General features: G+C 38.4%; 1 protein-coding gene across 1 annotated transcript; it reads left to right on the top strand.

Annotated features, from left to right (window-relative positions):
* Positions 1-1727: 1727 nt before the first annotated feature.
* LOC120567629 (7-alpha-hydroxycholest-4-en-3-one 12-alpha-hydroxylase-like) lies at positions 1728-4151 on the top strand. Its single transcript, XM_039814545.1, has one exon. It carries the CDS (start codon positions 1772-1774, stop codon positions 3293-3295), a length of 1524 nt encoding a protein of 507 aa, XP_039670479.1. The 5' UTR covers positions 1728-1771; the 3' UTR covers positions 3296-4151.
* The last annotated feature ends 6080 nt before the right edge of the window (positions 4152-10231 follow it).

Genomic DNA, 10231 nt, shown 5'->3' on the forward strand with positions numbered 1-10231 from the left:
TGGAACAACATAGAGCAGATTTTGGAAATCAGATGATTCTTGACATTTATGCTCAAATACATTTTGTGCTTCTTTTTTTACTTCTCAAAAAATCTATATAAAATAATAAAGGGGGGAATTCAGTACTGTACATATTGCTGTAAAATCACCTTATTTCTTATCCCTTGTTCCTGATTGAATTCTAAACAGCACATACAAGGTTAATAATGTGGATGAAAGCAGAATATAGCAAAGATGCAGCAATCTATAACATAGTCATTAACCATAATACCCTGTAGCTTGTTAATGTGTAAATGTGTCTGTATTACACGTTCCCACTTAATAAAGCCTTCACTTGACCAAATGATCACATTTCATAAAGCCATGAGACAGGATTAAAAGCAAGTATATTGTCCTTGACTGTAACCAGACATACCATGTCTTCATCAAATCTTTATTTAATCTGGTAACCCCCATTGAGATCAAGATCTCATTTTCAAGAGACCCCAGTACATAAAAACTTAAAGCAACAATTTGAAATGCACAATATCAACCGTGATAGTTACAATAATGTGAAAAAATAAAGGAACCTACATAGAACCCTGCCGGACCAACCAATCCTGTAAGTGGGTGGTATGTGTTCCAACTCTCCAGCCAAAGAGTGATGTCAAATATAACAAGTTCAAGGTTGTGAACTTTCCTATGTAAGGTTTATCCAGGAACTATAATAAATGAGAGATTGCCACATCTAAGCAACACAATGAACAGTTGACATTGTCAAGGTTATACTCAAAATTATCTGGGTGTGGTGTGATCCATTTTAAATCACTAAATTCAAATACAGTATGTGTTAGAGAAATTAAACTTTATATATTAACCTAAAATGTGGCTGTACGCCTTTCCAATAATTTGTGACATCTCACCATGTTAAACAAATGTGAGAAAATAATACATGAGAACAGAAGAACTTATATTTCCATATAGTATTGGAAATGCTTTACTAGGTTTTATTCCTGCTGCCACTGGTCCCCTCGCAGATAGGCAGTACCTACAACATTTCTCTGACATCTGTAACATACAGTAGGTGTTTGTTACAATACATTTTTTTGAACAGACAGAAATTTGTTCAGTTGATTTCTTACTGGCAATATTATGATATTGGGTTTTCAAAGTATAAATAAGTGAACACAATTTAGAACAGCACTTCCCAGCTCTAAGCACAAAAAAAAGTTCAGAAGGAATAACCTTTTGTTATTTCAATACAGTTGCATGACACATTGAGTGTGTCACTCATGTTTCACATGATGTTTACCTCTATACTCAAATTCCATTCCACTCAGCAATGTTTTCTCTATTGTTTGACTGAGCTGAACTGTATTTTAAGATTTGTAAATCATAAACAAAATGTATTGCTTATTCAGAATGTCTGGTGTACTGTATCTTTACTGTGTCAACAGCTTCTGCTACAGCTAAATTAGGTAAAAGTTATGTTATAATGTGGCCTGTTTGCGGATATCTTTTTTTAATAAAATACCTATGATTTGATTTGCATTTCATTTAGAAAACCTGAATGCTTGGTCGGTTGGTGTTACACAGTGAAAGTATTGCCTTATGTTTGTTCTCCTCTCTGGAACCATTTCACCGTTTCATGCTTAAAGGGATGATATTGACGTAGCAGCTTGTGGAATGCTGAAACCGATCCCCCAAGCAAAGGGAGGAGCAAAAGTCTGTATTTTAAGCCTGATGTGAACCTGAACACTAAAACCCTGTGTGGCTGACAGAGAAACCAGTCATGGGACTGCTGCTGCCGATTCTTCTTGGCTTTCTTGCTGCTCTGATTGGAGGGCTATACCTTCTCGGGGTGTTTCGACAGCGGCGACTAGGAGAACCCCCTTTGGATAAGGGGCTCATTCCCTGGCTGGGTCATGTCTTAGAGTTTCGCAGGAACACATTTAAGTTCCTAGAGAGGATGAAGCAAAAACACGGTGATGTGTTCACAGTACAGCTGGGAGGGTATTACTTTACATTCCTTCAGGACCCTCTATCGTTTGGATCATTTGTTAAGGAGAGTCGAGAAAAACTGGACTTCAGGAAGTTTTCTGTGCAGCTGGTGCGCAGAGTGTTTGGTTACACTGCTTTAGAAAACGAACACATCGTTCTCCAGATGAACAGCAACAAGCATCTACAGGGGGCTGGACTGGAGGCAATGACTCAATCCATGATGAGTAATTTGCAGAACCTGATGTTGCACAACATTGGCTCACCTGCAGACCAAAGAACCTGGACGGAGGATGGACTGTTTATGTACTGCTACAATATTGTTTTCAGGGCTGGCTACTTATCTCTATATGGCAATGAGCCACACAAGTCAGAAGGAAGTGAGGAGAAAGACAGAGCTGAATCAGAAGCCTTATTTTACGAGTTTCGTAAATATGACCAACTCTTCCCCAGGTTTGCTTATGGGGTCCTGCCACCAAGGGAAAGGTTGGAAGCACAGAGGCTCCTGGGACTCTTCTGGAAAGCTCTGTCAATTCAGAAGATGAAGACCAAGGAAAACATCAGTCGCTGGGTGTGGGACATCCAGCAAGGCAAAGAGGAGATAGGTATAAAGGAATCAATGATAGACAGGTACATGTTTGTGCTTCTTTGGGCCTCTCAGGGCAACACAGGGCCTTCTTCATTCTGGCTGCTCCTCTTCCTCATGAAAAACTCAGAAGCCATGGCAGCAGTAAAGGAAGAGGTAAATACGGTCTTGAAGGAATTTGGGCAAGAAGTCCGACATGGTGGCCCTTTAATCAACCTCACCCGTGAAATGCTGATGAAAACACCAATCCTGGACAGTGTTGTGGAAGAGACCCTCCGACTCACTGCTGCACCCCTCCTCACCAGAGCAGTGATTCAGGATATGACTCTCAAGATGGCTGATGGGCGGGAATACTTGATCCGCAAGGGAGACAGAATGGCAGTCTTTCCTTACATTGCCATTCAAACTGACCCAGAGATCCACTCTGACCCACATTCATTCAAATATGACCGCTTTCTCAATCCAGACAGGAGCAAGAAAACACATTTTTACAAAGCAGGGAAGAAGGTGAAGTTTTACAACATGCCCTGGGGGGCCGGGGTCTCCATGTGCCCTGGGCGTTTCTTTGCCACCAATGAGCTGAAGCAGTTTGTTTTCCTCATGTTGGTTTATTTTGAGTTTGAGCTGAAGAATCCTGATGAGAAGATACCTGAGATGGACTTCAGTCGATGGGGCTTTGGAACGATGCAACCTGACAGAGACATTCAGTTCCGATACAGACTCAAATATTAAACTAATCAATCGTTTTCTGACAAAGTGTTTTCTGATTTTGATCATCTCTGCACATTTGACAATTATGTAGGAAACATGAGATTCCACAACGAAGTATTGTTTTTATCTCCATACCAGTAATGTGATAAGCACATTATGAATGTGGCTTTAAAACTTGTGTTTTAATATTTTTGTGTATAACTATATTGTCAACCATATTATAAATAAGAACTACAATCAATTCCCTCCAGTTGTACTATGCACAAATACACTACTATTTTTATATTTTGAACACTTTATTATGAATATAGCTCCCTCTCTCTTGTGAATCACTAATCAGAGAGCAGTTCATTCTAGTCAACAATAATTCAGTAATCTTTGTATAAACAGTTAGTTTAATAGAATATTGTGAATATTATGGCTGCTTCTTTGCACAGCTTTTTTTTTTTTACAGTATGATATCATTTCTAGCAGGTGTTGTACTTTAAAGTGTTGTCTAATAATTACTTCCAAGACAAAAATAAATTAGATGAGCTTCAGATGCTAACATTTTGAGGGTTGGGACTAGTTAACATTACTTGTTAAATATAATGTAAATGTCTATATATGGATGAGAAACTAAAAAGAAGTAGAAAAAGCTGAGAAGCCATTGCTCTGTCATCATGATGTTAGTTAATAATTTGTTCAACAAAAATACTTCTCTGTTTGTGTAACCTTAAGAGGGCCAGCGTTAGGTGTGGGAGGTGTGGGCACCTGTTAGCTATACTTATGGCTTGTTAATTAACATGATTATGCTAAAATGTTTGTGAGTTTTTAGATTTTTTTCAATCTGTAATAAAGCCTTCATTTGACCAAAATAACAAAATATTATATTTCACTGTGGTCTCTGAACTTTATTGTTTCAAAATATAATTACTCAATAACACATGATTGACATTACGTTTTAGCTATCACCACATTTAAACAACATAACTATTCGTTGCTGATCTCACTATCATTCCACTGCTGACTATGCAGTTTTGCATAAGTGTTGTTCTTTTTTTAGATGTACCATACATATAGCAGCATTTGGCCAATTGCTGTCTTAACTTACAGTAATTTTGTGATATGTTTTGAATGTACATTTAACAGTTTTACAATAGTATGTGAACGTACAAAAATAATGGTAAATGAAAAACACATTGGTGATTTAGTTTGAGTAAGAAACCAGTTCATGCATTTTAAAAGATGTTGTCATTGAATGCATCTTGTGTCAGATCAATGAAAATGTATCCACACTTTAGTCCACATTGACTTCTATTAGGCTGACTGTGAAGAGTTTGCTTAGATTTTGGGACATATTCACAGGTCAGTAGCTCTGTACTGTAGTTTATTGGAATGCTAAAGGTCATGGCTTGGCCTCTGTGATTCTAAAAGCAGTTACTAGCTTGGAGAACAAAGTGACATGAAGCAGGGTTCAGTTTAAAATGTTCTAAAGGTTTAACTTAATTTAATTCCGCAGATTTTAAACATATTAAAAATAAAAAATCTCAGAATGTCACATCTCAACCCCAGGCAGGAAAACAATCTATGAACAATTTATGATAGCCTCCCAATTGAAATGGATGAGAGACATTGTTCAGAGTTTTCACACAATGGAAGAGTACATATTTACAATTTACATGGTTCTTTGAGGGTATTTAGGTAGTGAACAAAGAGACATGAAGTACCTGATATAAAGTTGCGTAAATTATGTATGAAGAGTGAAAATTGTAGGGGACAGAGCAAGTCCTTGAGAAAATTTACTGAGGCTCTTTAAGCTGCTCTCCACTTTCACACTAATTATAACATTTTGTGAAGACAGTGCTTGATATCAGATTGCCCATTTGGCCCAATAAAGTCTCGTCAGGTTTCTGTGATTTTGGGATTGTGCATTCACAGTCTGTACATGCTGATTTTCAAACAATTATAATGAATAAGTGCAATATAGGATTACCTCCTGTATCTTTTTTAACTCTCTGTACAGACATCACAGATAGAAAGATGTGCTGATTCTCACATTTGCAATCACTTTACTAACATATTGCTGTTGTTATATCAGGAACAGATTGCACTACATGTTCCTCTATTGGTCGAAATAAATGCATGCTTTAAAATTGCTTTCACAACCCACTTAACTAAAAAATGCCTAAAAATCTGATATTTTTTAGAAAGAAGATATTTACCCCACAGTCACACTGTTTTGTAAAATAGCTGCTTTGATGTGGGTCGAAACACTCCATGCTGTGTATTACCTGGCACGCCACACACACAGAAAAACAAAATCATACACATCTGGTACTAATGCATGCCATATGCTGTACTTCTGTCATCTCCAGCATCTGATAAAACATGGAGGAAACTTTAGAAAAACAATCTAATGGGTTGCTTCATTTAGCCCTATCCAATTTATCCGCTGTCCAATGTCAACCATTGAGATTCTAAGGTGTTTTTTAAAAATCTTAAAACACAATAAATGGCCAGGAAAACCAAAAACCTTGTGATAAGCCTACAGCACCTTTCATATCCTATAATTACTGCCCTTGCCCAACTAGTTTTTTCAACCCTATAGTCATTTTTTGAGGACTGTTGTGGACTTATTGGATTACGTTATTTTAAAATGTATGCCTTATATCTTTTCACCTTAATATGCTACGCATTAATAGTGGGACAACATTTTTGGAAGCACCTTTCAGTATACATACACATATTCCTTTCATATAAATATTTTTTGTGTGTACTTTACATCTGTTTATGGGGTTATGAAACATGTTTTAGACCAGTTCAATATATCACAGCAAGTTCAGGCCAGGGTCAGGTGGACATACCCTTAGGACCTTTTTTTACCTACATGATTCAACAAATGTTTTACGAATGATTTGGAAACACTGGGATTCAGCTAACTTCTCAGTTTGGACTATATTATTCATATAGCATGTTTTTTCATGATTAAACAGCTATGAGATATTAATGCATGCTTTGTATTCCTTTTGTACAGATGATGTGGGTTGGTGTGCTACACCATGTATGAAACGAGCATTCGTGGGCAACTGGCTTTTGTGAGCATGGGCCCCTGTCGTGGAAGTTTTCCTCGAAGCAGCAGGGTTAGTACATGATAATTCACCCTCTGCTCCTGTTCATTAGCCTAGCCTAAACAACAGTTAATCTCAGGAGGCAGAAGGAGACACGGTTTGTGGCCTTCTCGACTTTGTCTGCTAAAAAGTCAACAATGTGAGAAGGTTCAAACTAGTGAAACTAAATAATTCTACTGGGCTATAGTTCACGGTTGCCAACTATTTCACTTGGAGCCTTTTGAATCTACACATGAAGAAGCTAAATCTTGTGGCGTTATAAAACAATCATTAAACCAATGGTTAATATCATTAAACAAATGGTTAAAATTAAATTTGCCACCACACCCCTTGAAGAGGGCAATGAGGATAAGCCCTGGATCATCCAAGGTAATTTCAAACAAACAATGCAAATGCATGATTTAGTGCCCTGTAAGTGTGTCATTTTACTCACAATGATGTGGTGTGATTACAGGTTCAGCGGCTCACCAGGCACTGACCGCCATCGTGCTGGACAAAAGGTGGTTGATCCAAGTGAAGAAGGTCATAAACTTCAGATAAGCATCTATAGTCAAAATTGTATTTGCCATATTTTAGCACTCAAGCATTTTTGTCTTAATTGTCTTATTTTACAAGAGCAGAATGGAAGTAGATTCATGTGGTGAGGAGTTCTTATTGTCTATCCCAACCACACAGGACCACATCAGACCTGGAAAGCTTCCAGAACCACTTATTAATGTATGCAGCAAAGCGCATGCCATATACTCCCTTTGTCTACAAGACCCGGACTTTGCTTGGAGCTATCGACAAACACAACCAACGACTGCCAGCACGCAATAGGGAGGGACACAAGATATAAGTTTTTACTGTTATATTTTTGTATAGTGAACACCTTGCTTGTGACTAATACTAATGGCTCTTCTTTTATCTCCAGGTACCGACGGTCATACAACAAAAAATCGAAGACTTGGGGTGTGTACACAGTGAAAGAAAAGAAACTATACTCCTACATCCCAGACATTCAGAGGGTCATTCTGTCCAGGAGGCTGAGAAGTGGGACTGGCCTTCCCCGCAAGATTTCACTTAGGCCTAACGACCCATGACGGCTGAGTCTTCTTGCTCTAGCACAACCACCACCCACATCCAAACTTGTACGAGCACATGTGGTCCCCTGCAATATAATACTATTGTCAAGACTAATAAACCTAGGCTTACTAGCACCAGGCATTACATTTTCAACATTGTGAACAGGTAGATTAAATTATCTATGAGTCTCTGGATCAAGGCGAGGCAAGCACTTCTTCCTCGTTTAATGGTGGGTACTGTGCTCCAAAACATAGGTGCTGATTGGCCAAAGAGGAGTCTTGTGTATCTGCGCCACTAAACTCTACCTATCGATCTGCGCTCGATTGCTCTTCCTTCATCCTCCAACTACCCGGATGTCTGTCAAAGTAACTTGAAATTGAATTTTGAGAACTGAATCTGAATTGTGAGAACTGAATGTGAAGATATATAGAGAGCTGAATTTTCAGTGAGGATCAAATTTTATTGGACTTCAGTTACAAACGAATAAATTCAATTTCAAATTATACTATTCAGATTCAGTTTTTCAATGCAATGATTCAAATTAAACAATACAATTTCAAATGATATGATTCAAATTCAGTTTTTCAATGCAATAATTAAAGTTTAGCAATTCAAATTCAAGTATAAATGATTCAAATTCAGTTTCTGGTGGCACATATTTCAGCCCATACCTCAGCGCCACAAGAAATAGAGGAGAGTGACTAGGCAAGGTGTGATTTCTGTTTGTTTATTTGTTCTGTTTTCCTCGAGACCACAGAGGGTGGGAGAGGGTTTTTGTTCTTGTTCAATTTGTGTTTCTCTGTTCTGTATGTCTAATGATAAAAACAATAAAAAATTGATCTTAAAGGTGCTCTAAGTGATGTTGGGAGATGTTATTGTTGTTGACGTTCAAAGTATTTTCAAACAAAACGAGACTAGCTCGCCCCTCCCTCCTCCTCATCCCGTCCCCTCCCCCTCCCTTCCGTGGTTCAGCGAACTAACCCCCCCAACCCCCACCCCCAAATCCTTCTTGTCTGTTATTGGCTGAACACTGGAACACAGTTTATGTTTTTGTGGTCTAGGTTGGCCACTTTGTTTTTGTTGGCGTTTGTGGACTCTGGGCTGTCTGCAGAGACCGTGTTCTTTTACAGTGTGTTCAGGGGACCGGCAGCTCGCAGATAGTGAGGAGAGAGGGGGGGGTGGTCGAAATAAATGCATGCTTTAAAATTGCTTTCACAACCCACTTAACTCAAAAATGCCTAAAAATCTGATATTTTTTAGAAAGAAGATATTTACCCCACAGTCACACTGTTTCGTAAAACAGTTGCTTTGGTGTGGGTGGAAACATTCCATGCTGTGTATTTCCTGGCATGCCACACACACAGAAAAACAAAATCATGCACACATCTGGTACTAATGCATGCCATATGCTATACTTCTGTCATCTCCAGCATCTGATAAAAAATGGAGGAAACTTTAGAAAAACAATCTAATGGGTTGCTTTATTTAACCCTATCCAGTTTATCCGCTGTCCAATGTCAACCATTGAGATTCTAAGGTGTTTTTTTTAAATCTTAAAACACAATAAATGGCCAGGAAAACCAAAAACCTTGTGATAAGCCTACAGCACCTTTCATATCCTATAATTACTGCCCTTGCCCAACTTGTTTTTTCAACCCTATCATCATTTTTTGAGGACTGTTGTGGACTTGTATTGGATTACGTTATTTTAAAATGTATGCCTTATACCTTTTCACCTCAATATGCTACGCATTAATAGTGGGACAACATTTTTGGAAGCACCTTTCAGTATACATACACATATTCCTTTCATATAAATATTTTTTTGTGTGTACTTTACATCTGTTTATGTGGTGATGAAACATGTTTTAGACCAGTTCAATATATCACAGCAAGTTCAGGCCAGGGTCAGGTGGACATACCCTTAGGACCTTTTTTTTTATCTACATGATTCAACAAATGTTTTACAAATGATTTGGAAACACTGGGATTCAGCTAACTTCTCAGTTTGGACTATATTATTCATATAGCATGTTTTTTCATGATTATACAGCCATGAGATATTAATGCATGCTTTGTATTCCTTTTGTACAGATGATGTGGGTTGGTGTGCTACACCATGTACGAAACGAGCATTCGTGGGCAACTGGCTTTTGTGAGCATGAGCCCCTTGAAGAGGGCAATGAGGATAAGCCCTGGATCAACCAAGGTAATTTCAAACAAACAATGCAAATGCATGATTTAGTGCCCTGTAAGGACGCAGTCATTTTACTCACAATCATGTGGTGTGATTACAGGTTCAGCGGCTCACCAGGCACTGACCGCCATCGTGCTGGACAAAAGGTGATTGACCCAGGTGAAGAAGTTCATAAACTTCAGATAAGCATCTATAGTCAAAATTGCATTTGCCATATTTCAGCACTCAAGCATTTTTGTCTTAATTGTCGTATTTTACGAGAGCAGAATGGACGTAGATTCATGTGGTGAGGAGTTCTTATTGTCTATCCCAACCACACAGGACCACAGACCTGGAAAGCTTCCAGAACCACTTATTAATGTATGCAGCAAAGCGCATGCCATATACTCCCTTTGTCTACAAGACCCGGACTTTGCTTGGAGCTATCGACAAACACAACCAACGACTGCCAGCACGCAATAGGGAGGGACACAAGATGTAAGTTTTTACTGTTATATTTTTGTATAGTGAACACCTTGCTTTTGTTGACAAGCTTTTTGAAAATGACTAATACTAATGGCTCTTCCTTTATCTCCAGGTACCGAC

Source organism: Perca fluviatilis, chromosome 11 (genome assembly GCF_010015445.1).
Source record: "Perca fluviatilis chromosome 11, GENO_Pfluv_1.0, whole genome shotgun sequence".
In the NCBI taxonomy this organism is placed as follows: Eukaryota; Metazoa; Chordata; class Actinopteri; order Perciformes; family Percidae; genus Perca; species Perca fluviatilis.

Coding starts and splice junctions, on each gene's coding strand:
- LOC120567629 (XM_039814545.1), top strand. CDS start 1,772: ATGGGACTGCTGCTGCCGATTCTTCTTGGCTTTCTTGCTGCTCTGATT.